We start from the raw sequence: 22,657 nt of genomic DNA on the forward strand, positions 1-22,657 counted from the left end.
TAAGTTTATTGATTACAAAAGATGGATTTTAAGTGATTATAAGTGATAGGCAAAATTCAGAGTAGTTACCAAATGAAAATAAAAGATAAGCACCCAGTCTAAATTCTCAACCTTAATAAACTAGGCAGTATCCGGACTAAGCAGTTTTTCTCATCCCACTGGATACTGCATATTAGTTACAGCCTTCATATGCAGGCAGAGCCATCCTTAGGATTTATGGGGCCCTACACAGTATTATTAAACTGGTGCCCCACGGCAGCCCAAGCTTGTAGCCCAGTGTGGGGCGGAGGGGAGGGAGGGATGAGACAGCAAAGGATAACGAGATGTCCGGCCTGCTTCAAGGTGGCGGAGAGTCACAGTTCCCCGCAGAGACCCCTGTACTCTCTCCCTCATGCAGAATGGACATGCAGAAGTTACCTATTTAAAAGCACTAAACTTGGGAATAAAAAATGTCAGTCACAGGTTTTTTGATATGCTCTGAAGTTTGTCAGACATTTATTTTCAAAAACTTTGTAGTAAGGGTGAGTCAGCTGTCTTGCTGAATACAACATTAAATATTATGGAATACATGATGGAGCTCTTCTCTGTTTTACATTTTCTTAATCAGTATTTCTAAGCTGATTTTATATTTTAAATGTACTCTTAAGCCTTCATAAAATAATCATTCCAGATTACTACATATTTAACTCACTGAAACAAAGACATTATTTTAAGTTAATCAGTCACAGAGGTTAAGTGTGTTCATAACAATGTTCATTGCTTTTAGAAAAAGGGAACATTAATTTACTTTGTGTAATCTCCATAACAATAGACATGCTTATGAAATTTCACCAACTTTAAAAAATATGTTTCCAAAGATTTTAGGCATAACAAAGGATTTTATATCTTATTAAGGTACTGATTTTGCTGGAGGGTTCTCTTAAAAGTAGTTCATCAGATAGTCAGAAGTAAAGAAAGGGAAACTTTGTCCAGCTATCTGGAAAGAAAGGAGTGTTGTCTCTTTAAGGGCTCTCTTCAATGGGGGGTAGGGGGAGAGGGGGTGAAGGGAGACAGGGAAGGACAGGAAGTCTTTGGAAGCAAGTTCTTTTTACTATAGTAATTAAAATGTGTATTTTAGATAAGGGTGGTCTTTTTGAAGGATTTATTTAAAAAACTATGTGTCTGAAGATCCCAGCATTTAAGGCTAAAGATGATTGTGCATCTAAAAATCTATGCAAGGATTTTTTGGAGATACGATTTTATAATCTTCACCAACTCACTAATGAAATATTTTTAAAGCACATTTTAAACTAAAGGCCTGTAGACTGACATGTTCTGAGTAAATATTACAGTAATGCACCACTGTTTTTGTCAGTAAATTCAGAAACTGACAGTATATACCTGGGGTTTGGCAAATGCCTGTTAAATGGCTTCATTACCCCTTGAATGGCTCTTTAACAGTTTCAATGTTGTGCTAATAGGTCTGGCTGGCTGGAATGCTTTTTCACTTTTAACTACTAGATCCCCTCCCGAGGAAGACTCACCAGGCTGCAGCAGCCAGCTGTGGGAGCCTGCAGGAAGGGTCAGAACAGAGATAGGAAAGCCAGAATGGTGGACACTAAGACCTGGTGGTGCCCCAAATTTTCAGGTGCCCTAGGCAGCTGTGTATGTTGCATATGCCTAAGGACTGCCCTGTATGCAAGCTCTGTCTGTTAGCCTGGGGACCGATCTCCTCAGCTCCAGAGTTCTCATTCCCTTCAGCGTAGGTGGGGGAAGAGACAGGACAAAGCATGCGGCCTCTGCTCTCTATTTTATATCCTCATTTCAAGTGCTTGGAGAACACAAGTCCAGGCATGTCAGGTGGGCATTGCTGAGTCACCAGGCAAGGCTGAGCAGTTCCCCTAGTGTGGCCTTGTGCAAGAGAGTCATTGAACTGTAAAAAGAAAAAAGAAAAGGAGTACTTGTGGCACCTTAGAGACTAACCAATTTATTTGAGCATGAGCTTTCGTGAGCTACAGCTCACTTCATTGGATTCCACGGTAAGCATCCGATGAAGTGAGCTGTAGCTCACGAAAGCTCATGCTCAAATAAATTGGTTAGTCTCTAAGATGCCACAAGTACTCCTTTTCTTTTTGCGAATACAGACTAACACGGCTGTTACTCTGAAACCTGTAAAAAGAAAAGGAGTACGTGTGGCACCTTAGAGACTAACAAATTTATTTGAGCATAAGCTTTCATGAGGTAAGTCTCTAAGGTGCCACACGTCCTCCTTTTCTTTTTGCGAATACAGACTAACACGGCTGCTACTCTGAAACCTGTCATTGAACTGTAACTCCCTTGCTGGACAATGGCTGCTGATGATTGTTCAACATCCATCTGGGCATTGGTTAGCTCCCTTGTGGTTTCTGGGGAGCTAATATCTGGGTGATTCCCCAATTCACAGTATATTTTAGTGACAACCATACAGCACAATCTCATAATTTCATATGCACTGATATACATATTTAGATAGAACAATGGCTTTCAGCAGATCATAACTTTTCCCGTGATACCTTACATGGCATGCTTTATATGAAATATTACAATGATATAAAAATGATGAAGAGGTAGGTTACAGGGTGCTCCCCCAAGGTATAGAGTGTCACAGAGGGGTTCTCCCATTGCTGTAGTTAATCCACTTCCACGAGATGCGGTAAGTAGGTCGACAGAATTCTTCTATCAATTTACCGCTATCTACACCAGGGATTAGGTCGGTTTAACTATGTCCGTCAGAGCTGTGTTTTTCACACCTCTGAGCATCGTAGCTGGGTTGACCTAACTTTTTAGTGTAGACCTGGCCTTAGAATGTACCCAGAATCTGTATCACTGATTTCTGCTCTGCTGGAAAAGCTGACCTGCAAGGTCCTGACATCTGCTACCGCTTGGCAGATGGGCAAGACTGGTGTCAGACTGGGACGTAGTATCAGAAGGGGGCATTAGGATTGAGTTGTGTTAATTAATCACTAAGTACTGGCATTCTGTCCAGCCTTCGTACCCAGCCTTCAGAGACTGACACCTCTTGGGTTTCCCTTTCTGTCAGTTTGACCAAAATCAAAAGACTTACTGATGTTGGGTAATAGAGTTTGGACTGAATCCATACATCATCCTGGGTCATGATCATAGTCCTCACTTCATCCTTGGCCCAAGTTGTTGGTCAATCCATCACAGATATGGCTGGCACAAGAACTTCACAATCTGCCAGAAAATAAATGGTTGTGGTCAATAAGGGACGTGTTGCCTACACCTTCCAGGCTATTTATACTGCCCCAGAACATCCTGGTGACGTAACATTACCGTAGTGATACATAATGTGGTGTGGGGAGCATAGCATGCAGGCACAGAATGCTCCTTGTTACATTTGGTGCACTGGATTATGGGATTGGTGGACTGCACTGTGGGATTGCCTACCACAAAGAAAAATGAAAGTTAAGAGAATGTTCTAAACTGACTAAACTAGTGTGAAAGGTTTGATCACAGAGATCCCCTTGGGACTGTCACCTGACGTGCTGAATTTACCTCTGAGCCCATTTTCTCTGCCATCTTGGGACTCCAGAACCCTGTCTTGTTGAGCCAGACACGCTAGCCTGCTGCAACACAGACTCAGATCTGGTCCACGCCCCCAAAGCCGCAGACTTTAACCAAAAACTGCTCACCAGGTCACTTATCTCCAGCACCCAGACACCCAGTTCCCAATGGGATCCAAACCCCAAATCTGTTTTACTCTTTATAAAGCTTATACAGGGTAAACTCATAAACTGTCTGTCCTCTAAAACACTGATGGAGAGATATGCACAGCTGTTTGCTCCCCCAGGTATTAATCACTTACTCTGGGTTTATTAATAAACAAAAATGATTTTATTAAGTATAAAAAGTAGGATTTAAGTGGTTTCAAGTACTAACAGACAGAACAAAGTAAGTTACCAAGCAAAATAAAACAAAACTCTCAAGTCTAAGCCTAATACATTAAGAAACTGATTACAGGTAAATCTCACCCTCAGAGATGTTCCAATAAGCTTCTTTCACAGACTAGACTTCTTCCTAGTCTGGGCCCAGTCCTTTCCCCTGGTACAGTCCTTGTCAGTTCCAGCAGACATCTTAGGTGGAAACTAGGGGTTTTCTCATGACTGGACCCCTTTTGTTCTGTTCTACCCCCTTTTATATCTTTGCACAAGGCGGGAATCTTTTGTCTCTCTGGGTTCCCACCCCGCCTTCTATATGGAAAAGCACCAGGTTTAAGATGGATTCCAGTATCAGGTGACATGTTCACATGTCCTGTGAGACCTCAGCCTCCATTCTTCCAGGGCTGACCCCCAGGAAAATAGGAAGGCTTGCAGGTAAATAAACCATTTAAAACTAATTGTCCTAGTCAATGGGAGCCATCAAGATTCTAAACCACCATTAATGGCCCACACTTTGCATAATTACAGTAGTACCTCAGAGTTATACTTCATATTCCTAGTTTCAGATACAAGAATGATACATTCATACAAATAGGATGAACACACTCAGTAGATTATGAGCTTTGTAATGATACCTTACAAGAGACCTTTTGCATCAAGCATATTCCAGTTACATCATATTCACACTTATAAACATATTTTTATAAAGCATATGAAGTGCAACATCACAGCTGGCACTAGTCATGCTTCCCATCCATATCAGGAAGCTAGCACACTACCAAGAGCTCAGAATGACACTGGCCCCAAGCAAGACTGTCAATTTTGTCAAAACAGTCAATTCTGGGTCTGATTCTGTTCAATATCTTCATCAATGATTTAGATAATCGCATAGAGAGTACACTTATAAAATCTGTGGATGATACCAGGATGAGAGGGGTTGCAAGTACTTTGGAGGATGGGATTAACATTCAAAATGATCTGGACAAACTGGAGAAATGGTCTGAAGTAAATAGGATAGAATTCAATAAGGGCAAATACAAAGTACTCCACTTAGGAAGGAAAAATCAGTTGCACACATACAAAATGGGAAATGACTGCCTAGCGAGGAGTACCGTGGAAAGGGATCTGAGAGTCAGAGTGGATCACAAGCTAAATGTGAGTCAACAGTGTAACACTGTTGCAAAAAAAAAAACAAAAAAACCCAAGTATAATTCTAGAATGTATTAGCAGGAGTGTTGTAAGGAAGACACGAGAAGTAATTCTTCTGCTCTAGTCCACGCTGATTAGGCCTCAACTAGAATATTGTGTCCAGTTCTGGGCACCACATTTCAGGAAAGATGTGGACAAATTGGAGAAAGTCCAGAGGAGAGCAACAAAAATTATTAAAAGTCTAGAAAACATGACTGATGAGGGAAGATTGAAAAAAATTGGGTTTGTTTAGTCTGGAGAAGTGAAGACTGAGGGGGGGACATGATAATAGTTTTCAAGGACATAAAAGGTTGTTACAAGGAGGGGGGAGAAAAATTATTCTTATTAACCTCTGAGGCTAAGACAAGAAGCAATGGGCTTAAATTGCAGCAAGAGTGGTTTAGGTGGACATTAGGAAAAACTTCCTTTCAGGGTGGGTAAGCCTTGGAATAAATTGCCCAGGGAGATTGTGGAATCTCCGTCATTGGAGATTTTTAAGAGCAGATTAGAGAAACATCTGTCAGGGATAGTCTAGATCAGTGCTTCTCAAGCTATCTGATGTGTGGGACCGGTGTTTTTTTTTCCCAATATGCGCGCAGACCGGCAGCTGATGGCTCGTAGACTGGCACCTGTCCGCGGACCCACCACTTTGAGTAGCACTGGTCTAGATGATACTTAATCCTGCTATGAGTGCAGGGGACTGGACTAGATGACCTCTTGAGGTCCCTTCCAGTTCTACGATTCTATGATTCTGTTAATTTAATTTCAGTTCCAACAACCTGTGTTAACCCATGTGTATATGTGAATACAACCTAGGTTTCATCTTTAAAAGAATTGGGCACTGAATTTGAGCATCTTTTTGGCCAGGGGTAGATGGGTGATTAATTGTTCATTAGCTTCATGTCTATGTTCTCAGTCAAATTATTTTGGTGCTAACTTCTCCTTACTCCTGGCAATGTTGTTGTCATGAGCAAACTTCACAGCTGCTGCTGATGTGCTCTCTTGTGTTAGGAGGAATGACTCTCACTGTGGCAGTAAATGATAACAAGAAATCTCAGTAATGCACAAATGAGATCATCCTCTCACAACTTCAAACCCACATGTGATTACAAACCATGACATTTCAATGTAGCGTGATCTCCTGCATGATGGAGAAAAGCAGCTTGCCATATGGATTGCTGCTCCATCACATATCTTTGCAAGTACATTCACAGACATGAGTCACAGTAGACAAGAATCGTTAGTGTTTGGGCAAATGTAAGCTGTACTCGAGTGTGCATCGGTGATTATTTTGTTATGTGCTACATCTTGGGGAAACATAAGATGGTTCCTGCTTATAGGGGCCTGAGCCACATAGGAATTATTTTCAATTATATTTGATTGAAAATACATTATGGAAATATGTTGGAGAGCCTGTATCAAGGGCTCTTACTCTCCTAGGCTAGCATGACAGATTGTCTTGTGTACCCTAGCAGCATGAACATCATCATCATGTGAAAATAACTATTCTTGGCTTCCATGTTCCACTAGGGAAATTCATTTGCTTTCATCTAGAAAAATTGTTTGTGCTTTTCAGACCTGCAGATGAGGCAAGATGAGGCAAGTGCGCAAAGGACCCAGTTCTTCTGCCCTTACTCTCGTTAATGGGGCTACTGATAGAAGTAAGAGCTGTAGGATCAGGTCCGTATCCAGATCATATAGTGCTGTAAAATAATTTCAGAAAATTCTAAGGAAGATCAACAATCTCACTAGTGCCTAATGCCTAAACTAGGCGGGGGGAGATTGGTAGCGTGCCTTACCACCCTCTCCCCAAACTGATGGTGTGCTCTAGCTTCCCCCTACCATCATTCATTGCCTTTTCCCATTTGTCAACAATGAGAAGTAGAAGTATGGAATAGCTAGTAAAATCTCCCTAACTTAGTTCAGAGAGGCAGTCTTCTCTAGTAGGTAGGAACACAGCCTAGGAGTTAAGCAACCTGCTTTCTGTTCCTGGCTCTGCCACCAGTGTCATGTGTGGAAGTGAGCAAGCCATTTCACCTTTCAGTATCACCATTTCCCCATCTTTAAGAGGGACAGTAAAACTTATCCCCCTCTGTAAAGTGACTCGAGATGTACAGATGAAAAACACTACACAAGAGCCAAGTATCATTGGTTTCAGTACTCTGACGTTGCCCTGTACATGACTCTCTTCTGGTGTTTGTTCTGACAGCATTCTGAATGAGCTACGGGAGTCAATGGCCGAAACCGAGGCTTCATTTCGACATGCCCGGACTTCGCTAGGAGGCCCCAGATTGCAAGCTGCCTCTCCAGTTTCCCTCAGGAGCTTTTCAGAAGAAGCACGAGAAGAAAGCTCTTGGCTTCCAGAATGGCTGGTGAAAGAGTTACTGAAAGGGCAGCAGAGGAGTCACTCAATAGAACTCCTGGAGAATATATTGGAGCGTGAAAGTTTTCGGCATCACATTGACTCTGCCAAGAGTCTGAGGAAAGGAAAGGTATTTTCAGTGCTCTCCAGTTTGTGTCTCCTGTGGTATGCTCCCTTTGTGAATAGCATTTGCCACAGGAGAGGAGCCAGAAAGCCAGAACTCTGGTTTTCAGTGTGAGTGTAATGATCTTAAGAACTTTACAATGTAATGTGTGTTTTAAAACCCCCCCAAAAAGCCTGTTTAGGCATATGCTTGCCTTTTGATGCACCGAGTTATATGGCTAAATCCCTGCATGGTGACGGGGATGTATACTCAGATGCAACCCACCTGAAAATTTATCTGGCCATCTAAGAAAGCAGAGCATCAAAAAGCCCTGGATGCTGGCTCTGCAGTAGGCTGATCTGAGGCAGAAACCAATTAAAAAAAAAAATCTGCATACAAAAAGCAACCCTCCAGTTTTATGGTGCGAGTTGCCCAATGTAGGGATCGCTGCTCAGGTACCTGAATTACCTGCATGCACTCCTATAATCAAGACCATCAGCCTACAAGTCTCAAAAGAGTGACTGAGTGTGGGTTTGGGAGGATGATACCTCTAACACTCAGCTGCACCAAGCCTCCACTTAGCTAGTCTAAAAAGGAATGTGGCGAGTTGGGGTGGAATATCAGTTGCTGGAAGTTGGGCTGAGTAAGGACTTGTCTACACTTGAAATGCTAGAGCAGAGCAACTGCGGCACTTCAGTGTGGACGCTGCCTATGCCGATGGGAAAAGTTCTCCTATCAACATAAATAACCCACCTCCCTGAGAGGTGGTAATTAGGCTGAGGGGAGAATTCTTTCATCGACCTAGCGCTGTCTACACAGGGACTTACATTGGCTTAATTATGCCACTCAGGGGTTTGGTTTTTTCACACTCCTGAGTGATGCAGTTATGTGGGTATAACTTTCTAGTACAGACCAGGGCTAAGGACTGCAGGATTTAGCTCAAGAAAAGGAAAAGTAGGGTAAGTGTCACATTCTGGGATGCAATCCAAACTGGTGATGAGTTGTCACCTCTCATCCTGTAACCCTTAAGTGCCTTAAAGCTTCGCTATTGTAGCTCTTTGCCTTGGACACCCACAGTCAGCAGCAAGCATGCACTCTATGTCTATGTATTGGGCAGCTCTGGTCCAATGTTTTGGATCCAGGAGCCTGCCTGCAATACCACAGACTTCTACTGGTCTCCACCAGCCTTGGTTAACAACTGGTAAGGTGACTCCATGCTCTCCCCAGCCCCAAAATTTTCCTGAAACGTGTTCTGAAATGTCCAGCTCTGTCCTGGCACAATCAGAGGAATGTTAAGGTTTTATTGCTCCTTTAAAGAGTCAATATCCAACAGTTTGTTATTTTAACTGGAGTTACCAAACAGTTTGGTTCAAACTAGCGCTGGATTGGTTTAGATTAAAGATAAACCAAGTTTATTTAATTCCAAAGAGAGAGGTTTTAAGTGAGTACGTGTATAAGGATTAAAGTCAGAAATGGTTACAAGAGAAATAAAGCTCAAACCCTTTCTAATAACTAAAACTTAACACTCTAGAGTTGGTTCAAGATAAAATCCTCACCATGTTTTCACCAAGATGGCTGATCAAACTCCTGAGTCAGGATCCCCAGAAGTCAAAGGGCTGGTACCTTTGTCTGCTTAGGTGAAAGATGGCTAATTTAGGATTCTGTTACCCCTCTCTTTTATAGTCCAATGAATCTTTGAAATGGATTCTTCTGAAGGATACCTCCAGATAAGTCTATTTCTACCTCTGGGGCAGGCAACATGGAGTTTGTCTTGAAGGAAGTGATCTGCTGCTTCTTCTCCCACTGGGGTTGGTTGCTAAAATGCAGATTATTTAGTTTCTACCCCTCCAGTGCGGCAGAATGACCATTAAACACACGATAGTCGATCTTTTCCCTGCTGTAATAGTGTGAGGTTTGCCTCCACAAGTTGTTAGCTTGATGGGTCTGTTTATGTAATATATAAATACATTCTTATGGTCTGTCAAAGTATTTTGGAAGTAACTTCCTGGTGGGAAAACCACATTCCTTTGTCTAGTGTGGGATAACTCTTCTTTGGCTGGCAAACACATTTCAAGAATTATAATTTCAGTTTATGTCCATAGTTCAGTTCTTTGCACCTATATAATGCAATAGAGATGGGCTGAACACTTCAATAGTCTACTCAATAGACCATCCACAACTGATCGGCGTGTCCTTGATCATTTACCCAAGAAACCTATCAAAGAGGATCTCGACTTCCCTCCATCAGTTGCGGAAGTTATGAAAGCCATTAAACAACAGAACTCTGGCAAAGCATCCAGAAAAGATAGTATTCCAGCAGAATTGTATAAAGTAGCAGGCCCAAAGTTTATCAAGGTGTTCCATGACATCTTGAGGAGCATTTGGGAGGAAGAAGAAATGCCACAAGACTTCAAAGATGCTATTATTGTATTACTGTTCAAAAACAAAGGTAGCAAAGCTGACTGCGGAAACTACAGAGCCATTGCTCTCCTCTGTACAGCAGGGAAAATACTAGCTTGCCTTCTACTGAGCAGACTCATTGCAAACATATATGAGGAGAATCTTCCAGAAGCGCAGTGTGGTTTCAGACCTGTTCGTAGTATTATGGACATGATCGTTGTTGGAAAGCAGGTCCAGGAAAAATGTTTAGAGCAGAACATAGACCCTTACGCAGTTTTCATTGATTTAACCAAAGCTTTTGATACGGTCAACAGAGAGGGTCTAAAGAAAAGGAGTACTACAGGCTATTCTACATAAACTGGGCTGCCCAAGAAGGTTCATATAAATCATCCATCTGTTCCAAGACCACATGACAATGCAAGTGCTCACCAGCAGTGACTTTTCTGATGCATCTGAAATTTCGAATGGAGTGAAGCAAGGCTGCGTACTTGCTCCAGTGCTGTTCAATTTGTTTTTTGGCTGTGTCCTCAGCCATGCCACAAGGGACATACATCCGCTACTGACTCAATGGCTCCCTCTTTGATCTTAAAGACTAAATGCGAAGACCAAGATGCTGGAGAGACTTCTCATCTAGGCACTTTTTGCAGATGACTGCACCTTAATGGTCCATAGATATGATGACCTTCAGGCCATTGTTGATAGGTTTTTTGAAGCATCCCAGCTCTTTGGATTTACGCTCAATCTTGGTAAGATAGAGGTCTTGTTCCAATGCCCCAGTGCCAGCCATCTTCATCTAAGGCATACAGCTGAAAAATGTGGATCAGTTCAAGTATTTGGGCAGCACCATCTCAAGTGGCAGTTCCCTTGATAAGGTAATTGCCTCCAGAATCAGTAAAGCCACCCAGGCTGACTCCAAACAAAAGTCCTTAACCAACACAACATTCGTCTCTCCACCAAATTGAAGATCTACAGTTCAGTGGTTCTAACATCTCTCCTGTATGGATCTGAGACATGGACTCTTTATTGCTCTAGCAATTTCACATGTGCTACCTCCACTCAATAATGAGCATTCACTGGCAGGACAGAGTGACCAATATTAAGGTAATTGAGCATAGGTGCTGACTCCATGGGTCAGTGAGCACCCATGGAAAAAAATTAGTGGGTGCTTAACACCCACTGGCAGTCAGCTTCCCCCTTTCTCCCCCAGCACTTTCTGTCCACCAGCAGCCCTGTCGATCAACTCCTTCCCCTCCCTCCCAGCACCCCCCGCCTGCTGCAGATCAGCTGTTCTGTGGTGTGCAGGAGGTGCTGGAGGGGTGGGGGAGGAGCGGGGACGGGGCACACTCAGGGGAGGGGCGGAACTGGGCAGGAAGGGGCGGGAAGAGGCAGGGCAGGAGTGGGGGTGTGGGGGAAGGGGTTGGGTGGGGGTGGTGCCTGGGGCAGAACTGGGCAGGAAGAGGTGGGGTGGGATGGAGGCTTGGAGGAAGAGGGTGGGTGGGGGCGGGGTCTAGGGTGGAGCGGGGGGTTGAGCACCCCCAGGGCCCAGAGTTAGCTAGGGCCTGTGTCCTTGAGAAAGAAAACACAACCAACAGTGAGGAAATGTTACTGAGAGCACAATTTAGGTGCACCAGACATGTCATCAGAATGGAAGAACACCATCTCCCAAAACAGATCTTGTAGCTGAGTCAGGGCAAAAGAAAGAAGGATCGTCCATATAAGCACTTCAGAGATAATCTGAAGAGCAGTCTCCAGTGGGCTGGCATCATTCCCAGAGAACTTGAGCAACTTGGCTCAGAACAGGGCTCACTGGCAGTCTCTGTTAAGAACAGCATGTAACAGGTTTGAGAGGGATCGACAAAATCATCTCCAGGCTGCATGTGAAAGGCGCCACAGAGTTGCATCATCAAACATCAAAGATACAGACTTCCCATGCCCTCAGTGCGGCCAACTCAGTGCACCAGGGTTTGGACTTCAGAGTCAAATGTGTAGCCATAGATGAGAACTGCAACAATATCGTTATCGTTGGCTGCAATGGACTACCAACATGCAATTATATTAGTAACCAGTGGGTTATGAGCTTTCTGTTGATACCTTGCATGGCACTTATCAGATACATTTCATTACATTAGAACTGGTAGGCCAGCTGGAAATTCAATAGCAGATATCAGAGTGCCCCTTGCCCCCTGGGCTGTTCTTAATGTCACAGTAAGAAATATTAAAATATTCCTGGTTATAAACATATTATGCAGCGAGAAGGGTAATTACAAGGGTGGATTAGTCAGACAAATTCTGCACTTGTATCCAAGTATGAAAAGCTGATAGCCTTAACATGAGTGGCGACTTATGGGAGTGTCTGTGCAATGATACGTACCATTACATATATGGGGAATTATCAGTGTGTTAGGGTTCTGAGCATGGCCAGCGTTACCAAGATATTTCCAGAAGCCTGAGTAGACTCAGTCAAAAGTACCTCTTCTCAAACCAACTGGCCTCTGGAGTTATTATTAAATATTACATCCACTGAAACTCTGTGTGTGTGTGTGTGTGTGTGTGTATTTGTATTCAAGAGCAGAATTTTCCCCTTAATATTTGTGTGGTGCTTGGAAGGTGTCAAGCTCAATATAAATTATAAGTATTATTACTCTTGCATGTTTATACAGTGGTAAAAGTATCATGTCTGTGGTAAATTGTTGTTGTGTCTATGTTAGATCAGTCATGATGCACTCTCACTTTGCCACAGATACTGTGGATAAGAAGGAACTTTAAGTGAATCAGCTAGAGCAGGGGTGGGCAAACTTTTTGGCCCTAGGGCCACATCGGGTACAGAAATTGTATGGAGGGCCAGATAGGGAAGGCTGGGGGAGGCGATGCCTCCCCAAACAGCGAGGCGTGGCCTGGCCCCTGCCCCCATTCCAGCCCTCCAGAACTCCCACCCCCATCAAACCTCCCCTGCTCCCCACCCCTGACTACCCCCTGGGACTCCTGCATCCTATCCAAACACCCTTGCTCTCTGCCCCCTGACCAGCCCCCTGACTGCCCCCCGTAGTGCCCCCCCCTACCCCCATCCAACCCTCCCTGCTCTCCCCGCCCCATGTTACCTGTGGGGTGGGGGAAAGGGGGGCTCAGTCATTTCCCTGTGCGTTTTCCCTGCTCGTTCGGCTGTTCTCCCTGGCAGTCGGGCAGGGCTCACTCCCTGTCTGGGCTTGGCTACTGGGGACAGGGGCCAAGTATGCTGGAGGTGGAGGGGGGCCCTGGTTTGCTCTGTCCCTGTCCTCGGCAGCAGGGCCCAGGCCCCTTGACCACCCCCATGCAACTCCCTCTGTTCCTCACCTCCCCCCCCCGAAACTCTCCCTGACCGCCCTGCCCTGGGGCACCAGGTTGGGCCGTGCTATAGCCATGCCACCTGGCCGGAGCTGTAGCCACGCTGCCCAGGTGCTGGGGGAACTGTGACTGCGAGGGAGGCAGGGGAAAAGAAGGGGAGGACCAGGGGCTAGCCTCTGCCCCGCTCACCACACCGCTGCCGGGGAGTTGGGCTGGCTCCTCTGCAAGCCTGTCCTGACCCCACTCCCTGGCAGGAGCTTGGGGGCCAGAGGGAAGGGTCTTGCGGGCCAGATGTGGCCCGCAGGCCGTAGTTTGCCCCCCTCTGAGCTAGAGACTCGAGCCAGTAGGAGCCGTGGCAAAAGGATCCAAAGCAGGGAATGCTGCATTGATGGGGGTGGGAAGAGGTAAAATAAGGTCCAGCCAGGGCCACCTCTTTCCCCAGTATCCCTGCACCCAGAACAGTGCAGGGAAGACACTCCACCCCATCTCTGGGGAAACTAGGATCCAGGTGGTTACTTCACACTTCACCCCCACTCCACTATGTATGTGGCCTTGTTTGGGGGGCGGAACTACAGGGAGGAGCCAGCCAGATGCTCTGTCCAGTAGAAGCTGAAGCAGACAAAGCAGAATTCAGAGACCTGTGTACAGTTTTGACAGGACTTTCTCTGCCCTGTGCTAATTGGTGGTTTGCTGTAACCCTCTCCCTCACTTTCCTCACAGTCTCTTCACCTCAGCTGCATTCCACACCTGCCCCTCTTACCACCTTCTCCCCTGCCCTTCAGTGTCCCATCTCCCTTCAGTTTTCTTTCCAGGTAGCTGATCTCTTCCAAACTAAACTCACCTGCCCTCAAAAAATTGTGGAACTAACCTCAGGTTTGCTGCCATCACATTGTTCGCTCTGTTTGTGTGTTTTTATAACCTTTCCCCTACCCTGTGTCTGTTTTGTCTATTTAGACTGTTAACTCCTTGGGCAGGGACTGTTTGCTGCTCTGTTTGTATAGTGCCTAGCACAATGGGGCCCTGTCCTTGGTTGGTCCTTAGGCACTGCCTTAATAATTATGATTAAAACCAAAGTGAAATGCAGCTTGATTCATTGTTTATCATTTCAATGAAGCCAACAATTGTAGTGTTGCATAGATTACAGTTTCAAAAGACACATTGTTTATTCAATAAATTATTGATGAATGCAGCTCAGTGAACATTTGAAACAATTGCTTGTCAATCTACTGAATAAATAACAACACCTAAAACACTTACAGTAAATATTGCCTCCTGGATTCAAAGGGACTCAGGGAAAAGGACAGATGGATGCTCTTTTACTTTGTCTTCATAGAGGTATATAAAAATGCATTTCATATTTGAGGGTCTGATTATGTGGTGGTTTGAGCATCTCCAGCAATGTGTGTGGCTTCAGTAGAAACTGAAAACAGTCAAGTGAAGTTGAGCGTTCTCAATATTTTACAGGATCAGGCCTTTAGTCTGTCATAAGGCTTAGTTTAAAGATGATTTTGATAAAACAAAGAACGGGCCTGATCCTCTTCCAGTTACAGGCAATTACAAACCCCTTTGTCTTCAGTAGGTGTAGGATTGAATCTTAATTCAGAGAATGTACAATTGGGATTTTCTTAGCATTGATGTAACAATTATGTTTAAGAAAACAATCTGAGGGGAAAGAAGTTGGTTTAACTTGTACGTAAGTAGAGATCCTCTTCTTTCCTTTCCTCTCGACTCCCTTTTAAACATGAACACACTCAGGCTTCATATCAGTTGTGTATTCCACTTTTGTGTCTTCACTAAAGGTGTGGCTCTAATACAGTACATATATTTTTAACTCTTGCTTTCTCTCTTTATTTTGGAAAGATTGAACAACAAGTGACCCTTGAACAACTTCAGAAACTAAATACAGCTTTTCAGGTATGACTTTATTAGTGAAATCATATCAGTACATAGCCCTGATCACAAAAGGAAATGCCCAATTTATGCAAAACAATGTGTAGATTAGCAATAAACTTGGGGGGCAGGAACTGTTTTTCTCTGTACAGTGATGAGCCTGTTTTGGGTACCACTGTAATACAGGAATCATTTATAGAATCATGGTTGGTACTTCAGATGTTTCAGGTAATGTTGTGTCTTGTGCTTTTATGTAATGTTGTTAATAGGTACATTATGCATTGAGGTTTGTTTCCATATGTAGTTGTCACTCACACCCATGTTTGTTTCTCAGAACTGTGATCTTTCCTAGTTTGCTTTTTGGTAAAGAATATTTCAGGCTGAACTTGTGGATCTAATTGTTAACATGACAAACTCTTTTTTTTTTTCTCTGAACTATATATGGGGTTTTCTTAATGCATATGCCAAGCAGAATGCCCAGAAGATTTGAATATTCTTTGTGGAACACGTCTTTGTACAAAATAATACAGTTGGTCTCATGCAAATACTTTAGGATCAGCGTTCTAAAATCAATAAAGAACAGGTTTTTTGGACTCTAAAACCCCAATGTGTGGATCATTCCTTTATATCCAGGTTGATCTGCAAAAGGACAAGCAGCAAAAGTGATCAGGGGCTCTACAGTAAAGTTATTACATTAAATAACAGTGATACAGTGAACTCCCAATGATCTCAAAGAACAATATACAGAGAGAGCAGATCTACCAGTAGCCTGTACATCAATGTAGTTACACCGGTGCAAAACCCTAATGGCAGACAACAGCACTGTTGCAATCTCCTTTATGCTGAAGTTACACCAGTGTGAATTTCCTAGTGAGGGGCTGCTGTTTTGTAGGAGGAAGAGGGGAAATGGGAGCTGTGCTCAGGAACTGGAGCCACCAACCACAATCAGGAGCTGTTGCAAGGAGAGAAGGCAGGAACTAATGGAAGGAGAGGAATGTTTGAGGGGGAAGGAAACCTAACACCCAGGTAGCAGGAGAAGGGAGCTGGTGGCCAGGCAGCATGTGCAAAGGGAGAGGAGGAGCAGGAAACATGCAGTAGAGGTAGCATGGTACTTTGTTTTGTTGCAATCCAATACCTAAATACTTCCCTAATGCTGCTATTGTTCTAGAAGTCCCAAGGTGGTGGTCTGCATGACTGTGAATGGCTGGGGAAGTTTCTGTCAGAAGAGGGATGATCAGGGAGCTAGCCTGGAACGTAGGAGATCTGAATTCAATTCGCTGCTCCATCCCAGACTTCTGGTGTGATTTTGGGCAAGTTGCTTAGCCTCTGTGGGCCTCAGTTCCCCATCTGCAAAAGTGCGGGTAATTGCACTTCCCCTATTTCCCCGGGATGTTGTGAGGGTAAATACATTACAAGTGTTCTGATACTACATAGATGAGATGAGCCAAATTATCAAAAAGCTTGAGAATCTCTGCAGTAACTAAAATAGCAGTTTTTTAAGTTCTCAGATTGCTTGTGAAGGAGTCAATGAGCCAACTGCAAAATGAGATGGATGTGCTGACTAAGCCCCCTGCTAGCAGCTTCCTGAAATCTGTGCAAATGTTGCAACCCTTGAGAGCAGGGGTGGGCAAACATTTTGGGTCAAGGGTCACATCTGGGTGGGGAAATTGTGTGCAGGGCAGGGGATTGGGGTGTGGGAGGGAGTGCGGGGTGTGGGAGAGGGTGCGGTGTGCAGGAATGGGCTCAGGGCAAGGGATTGGGGCAGAGAAGGAGTGCGGGGTGTATGAGGGGGTTCAGGGAAGGGGGTTGGGGTGCAGGAGAGGTGCAGAGTGCAGGAGGGGTGCGGTCTGGGAGGGAGCTCAGGGCAGGGGGTTGGGGTGCAGGAGGGGTGTGGGGTGTGACAGGGGGCTCAGGGCAAGGAGTTAGGGTGCAGCAGGGGACTCAGGGCAGGGGGTTGGAGTGCATGGAGGTGCAAGGTGCAGCGGGGGCTCAGGGCAGGGGGTTGGGGTGCGGCAGGGGGCTCAGGGCAGGGAGCTGGGGTGCAGGAGGGGTGTGAGGTGCGGCAGGGGGTTCAGGGCAGGGAGTTGGGGTACAGGAGGGGTGTGAGGTGCGGCAGGGGGCTCAGGGCAGGGAGCTGGGGTGCAGGAGGGGTGTGAGGTGCGGCAGGGGGCTCAGGGCAGGGAGTTGGGGTACAGGAGGGGTGTGAGGTGCGGCAGGGGGCTCAGGGGAGGGGGTTGGAGTGCATGGAGGTGCAGGGTGCAGCGGGGGCTCAGGGCAGGGGGTTGGGGTGCGGCAGGGGGTTCAGGGCAGGGAGCTGGGGTGCAGGAGGGGTGTGAGGTGCGGCAGGGGGTTCAGGGCAGGGAGTTGGGGTGCAGGAGGGGTGTGAGGTGCGGCAGGGGGTTCAGGGCAGGGAGTTGGGGTACAGGAGGGGTGTGAGGTGCGGCAGGGGGCTCAGGGCAGGGGGTTGGGGTACAGGAGGGGTGTGAGGTGTGGCAGGGGGTTCAGGGCAGGGAGTTGGGGTACAGGAGGGGTGTGAGGTGCGGCAGGGGGCTCAGGGCAGGGGGTTGGGGTACAGGAGGGGTGTGAGGTGCGGCAGGGGGTTCAGGGCAGGGAGTTGGGGTACAGGAGGGGTGTGAGGTGCGGCAGGGGGTTCAGGGCAGGGAGTTGGGGTACAGGAGGGGTGTGAGGTGCGGCAGGGGGCTCAGGGCAGGGAGTTGGGGTACAGGAGGGGTGTGAGGTGCGGCAGGGGGCTCAGGGCAGGGGGTTGGGTGCGGCAGGGGGTTCAGGGGAGGGAGTTGGGGTGCAAGGTGCAGGCAATGAGGTTAGGGCAGGGAGTTGGGGGGCAGGGTGAAGGTGGGGTTCGGGCTCCAGGCTCTGTCCCGGCGCCCCGTTCCTAAAGCGGCTCAGGGGTGGCAGCGACGCGCACCGGGGCCGGGGCAGGCTCCCTTGTGGCCGGCCCTGTGTCCCTGCGTGGTCCCTGGGCTCCACATGCTGCCCGTGCCACGCCTCCAGGGACCTCCCCTCTAGCTCCCACTGGCCGCGGTTCCCCATTCCCGGCCAATGGGAACTGCGGTGCCTGGAGGCAAGGGCAATGCATGGAGCCCTCTGCCCCCGCCCCCGGGGCCACAGGGACATGCCGGCTGCTTCTGACGGTGACACAGGGCCTGGGGCACCATGGGGGGCAATCCTGCGGGCCGGATCCAAAGCTCTGAGGGGCTGGATCCAGCCCGCAGGTTGTAGTTTGCCCACCCCTGCTTTAGAGGAAGTTTGATAAGTTGAGCAGTGCAGTCATCAGTTCTGGAAATACAATGACTCCTCCCATCTGGTTGAATTCAAGCCCTAGAAATAGCACTGAGAGGCATTAATATATGGTCTGAAATGAGCCAAACTCAATGCTCAGGCTCAAACCGACACTTACTTGCACTTCTAGCCAACCATGTCCTACTCACTCAGAGTGCCTGTGCTCCCACAGGGGGTCAGTGGAAGGGAGGGAGGGGAAAATGAAACAGGGCTACATGGCTGGAGGGAGAAACAAACAGGGGTGACCCAGAAGAGAGAAGAGGGGCCAGTGAGAGAGAAATGAGAAGGTGGGGGGGAGGGCCCAATCCAACTGAAGTCCATGGGAGCTGTTCCGAGGTCTTTTATGTGGATTGGTGCCCTGCAGGGAGGGAGAGGCAGAGAGGAAATAGGGAAACAGGATGGGGAGTGAGATGAGATGGGGGACTAGGGAAGGAAAGAATGGGGAACAGTGATAGGAGAGAGACAGTAAAACAATAAAAGGGAGAAAAAGAGACAAAAGAGTTTAGTGCTAGGGAGGATGAAGGGAGAGATGGAAGGAAAGAATAAGAGAAGGAAAAATAAAAAGCGAGGAACAATTCACCACTTTCAGGTTAGACTCTATTCATACATTTTTTTCACAACAATTTAGAGCCTGGTGGGGAGTGGTGAGATCGGGGCCAATTGTAGCCTGGGCCTGAAGGGCATATTTTCAGATTGATGGTGGGGAAAGAGATGTATTTGCTCAGTTCATGGACCTGAACATCCTTGCAGGCTGGGTAGATGGGACACTGACCACTGTCCCAAACTGCCCCGTTGGGCATGGGGAGGATTGAACTTCCCTTTCCTCACTTGTGGAACGTGATCCAGAGACTGCCCCCAAACCTGGTGGGTCTGGGGAGGCCAGGGCTGCTCAGCCAGACATCCTGTGCCCCTTCCTTGGCCCTGGTAGCTTCGTCCAGCTCCCTGGCAGCATGACTTCATTGGACTCTCCTCTGTCTATGTCGGCCTCCGAGACCCAGGGATTATACCACAAAGGTGGTAGAGCTCTAAGATGTATTAACTTTTCCAGGATCCTTCCCTGGGACCAGATAGAGGAGGATTTACATGCTCCCTTCAGCCCACCCACTGATCCTCCCAGCTACCCTCTTTCTCCCTTTTTACCTCCCCGGTACAGACCAGAGAGGTCCCTGCTAGGTCTGGAGGAAGGCGGTTAAGCCACTCACTTCTGTATGGAACAGGTGGGCTGTGTTGGATCTATGGAATAACAGTCTGGCCTGATATATATTACAAACCCACAATATCCTATCGAGAAGTCTACCTTGACACCAGGTGTCCTGTGATAGGATGGACTGGACAAGCAGTAATATAGCATTTATAGCCATGCCAACCCTTGCTAACAGCAGACTGTTAGAAGGGTCAGACTAGAGGAGCATGCTGTTCCTTTTCATATAACGTTCCTGTTCCTGTTATGTTTGTCTAACCTTGTGGTCTGTCTTAGGCTTCCTACTAGTCATAAAGGAACACGGTAAAAGGCTGATGATTGATGATGTTAGACTACTTTACAAGTACACTCGTTATTGTCCATTATATGCTCCATGACTTGCTGTAATACTCTTCTTGGATACCAAATATTTTGAATATTGTCTCAGGGCACGGCTACACTTGCAGATGTAGAGCGCTTTGAGTTAAACCAGCCTTCGGCGAGCACAGAAGGGAAAGCGCTGTAGTCTGTCCACACTGACAGCTTCAAGCGCACTGGCATGGCCACATTTGCGGCACTTGCAGTGGCATTGAGCGCGGTGCATTATGGGCAGCTATCCCAGCATGCAAGTGACTGCAACGTGCTTTTCAAATTGGGGTGGGGGTGGAGTGTGACAGGGAGTGTGTTGTGTGTATGTGGGGGGGAGAGACAGTGGGTTTTTGGGGGACTGAGAGCATGTCAGCATGCTGTCTTGTAAGTTCAGACAGCAGCAGACCCCCCCTTCCCCCTCCGCCTCTCTCTCTCACACACAGCATTCCACACTAATGGTTGCTTTGTCTCGGAGCAGGTAACCATGCCCGCTGTCAGAAACGGAGCTTTCAAAGGGCATATCCGCATTCCTACAGTGATTCAAAAACAATGAGAAGAGTGGCCACTTGACTTAAGGGGATTATGGGACGTTTCCAGAGGCTGATCAGAGCGCAGTAATGCAACACCTTGTCCACATTGGTGCCACGGCACTCCAGTGGGAGCACAGCAAACGTTATTCCACTTGCCAAGGTGGAGTACCAGCAGCGCTGTACCTGCAGAGTCAGAGTGCTCTACGTGCCTTGCCAGTGTGGACGGGTAGTGAGCTCGTGTGCCCAGGGCTCCTTTATTGCGCTGTAACTCGCAAGTGTAGCCAAGCCTTCAGTGTTCCCATTTCCTTGAGTTGCTGGTACCCATGTATGAACTGAAAAGTGTTAATGGATGCTTTTGGGTACTTAGCACATATACCAAGCTGTGAAAATATTGATACCCACTAGCATCCACTGGTATTGTGCCCACTGTAAATCCTTTGCTTCCCAAATAAGGAAACTGGTAGATCCTGAATCTGGGTCCTTTGTGTGCTGGGGAGAGAGGGATCTTCTGGATATCCAGATAGATTAACACATTAAATCAATAAGTTAAATTAAAATATGGCTCATACACTTGAAACTATTTCCCTAATAGTTATAATTTTCTCTGCCAGCATTTCCCAAATTTAGCAAACTAAGCCTTTCTCAAAAAAGGCTACATTTATTAGAAGTTTGAAACTACCATCATTTTTTATGTATCCGAGTGCAAAACCAGTCTGAATGTTTTTTTGGCAAGGGTTTGGAGTTTATTTTTAATGAGTAGGATAAACAATATTATTATCACATTCAGGTAACTAAAAAATAGCTACACAGATTTTCTTGATATTATTAAAAAAAATTCGGGAGTAAGAAAGCATGAGAAATCTCAGTCTAAATGTTATAATTTAGAGCAATAGGCTGATACATGCATATCTAAGCATCTATCTATGTTAATGCAAGCTAAGGCTATGATACCATGTTTTCTAGGCTAGCGTACTGTAAAAATTCAGGTGGCATCCCACAATATATAGTATAAGACTGTGACCAAGTTTTAAAGAGGAAATGGTCCTGAAGATTAGGTTCATGTTAAGGTACTCACATAACGATGCTCTTTTACAACAAGCAAATCAAAGGTAGTCCTTTTCAGTAGCTAACTGTGCTTTGCCTGTTGCTGCTTCTGCTTTCAGGAGTTAGAAAAGAATGGATGTAAATCACTAGATATGGAGAAATTCAAGCAGGTAGTGAAGAACTGTATGGCACCACATAGAACAGTAAGTGAGCAATTCTCTTAAAAAAGTTGTATAATAGAAAACCTTTTACGTTAAAGCCTAGCTCAGCTCTGGGCATAACCTTGAAATCTTGAATATATTTGATCCATGAGTTGTTGGATTGACTGGCTTCTTCCTGCAAACCCAAGAATGTTATACATCTGTACTAAAAGTTCAGAGCAAATGAGTGTTAAAGTTCCCATTCTGGACTTGAAACTGGGAGTTCTTCCGAGTAAACACTGCAGGATTGGACCCTTTAGGACAACTCTCTTAACAGATCTGAACAACATCTGGAACTTTTTCTTCTGTGTTCAGTCTTTGGATCTGAGGATTTGAAAAGTTTAGATAAAACACAACAAATTTGGAGTATTCCAATGTGATTCACATTTGGAAACAAGCTAGGAAATCAAATAGAATTTTTTTAAAAATTTAAATAATGTAGCATTTGCAAAACCCGTTGTCCCTAGCTGGGGAGAGATGCACTATGAAAACTTAAAATCTTTTGATTATTCTTCATATACTGTACTTGTAATATATAACAATACTTTTAATATGCCTTTTTCCCGTAGAGTGATGAACAAATAGAAAAACTTTTCATGAAAATAGACTGTGCTGCAACGGGAAGAATTCAGTGGGTGAGTGAGTGTATGTGTGGGTGGTGGTTGTTTCGGGGGCTTTTTGCAGTTCGTGGATCAAAACTTTGTCAGTAAGGAAAGTGTGTCAGAATTGCAGATCCACAACTTCTGGAGACATAACTCAAGTGGGACTAAATGTTTATTTTATTCAACCTTTTTAAATCAGTGGTGGAAATTTAATTCAAAGGGAAGGGGCAAAATGTATAATTATAGTTTAC

General features: G+C 45.8%; 1 protein-coding gene across 3 annotated transcripts in view; it reads left to right on the top strand.

Moving 5' to 3' along the window:
* The window catches only part of LOC140910415 (cilia- and flagella-associated protein 337-like), a 75,079-nt gene that overhangs the window by 2,910 nt on the left and 49,512 nt on the right, over nucleotides 1-22,657 (top strand). For 2 of the 3 annotated variants that reach the window (XR_012158578.1, XM_073341210.1), the window contains exons 2-5: nucleotides 7,315-7,597; nucleotides 15,152-15,205; nucleotides 21,724-21,807; nucleotides 22,374-22,439. Coding sequence is in view for 2 of the 3 variants with exons in the window: in XM_073341210.1 (XP_073197311.1) it covers nucleotides 7,315-7,597; nucleotides 15,152-15,205; nucleotides 21,724-21,807; nucleotides 22,374-22,439 (487 nt within the window). In the remaining variant the exon portion in view is untranslated. The remainder of the gene's footprint in view (nucleotides 1-7,314; nucleotides 7,598-15,151; nucleotides 15,206-21,723; nucleotides 21,808-22,373; nucleotides 22,440-22,657) is intronic. The other variant, XM_073341219.1, reaches the window with a different exon arrangement.

The sequence above is a fragment of the Lepidochelys kempii genome, chromosome 1 (genome assembly GCF_965140265.1).
Source record: "Lepidochelys kempii isolate rLepKem1 chromosome 1, rLepKem1.hap2, whole genome shotgun sequence".
Taxonomy (NCBI): Eukaryota; Metazoa; Chordata; order Testudines; family Cheloniidae; genus Lepidochelys; species Lepidochelys kempii.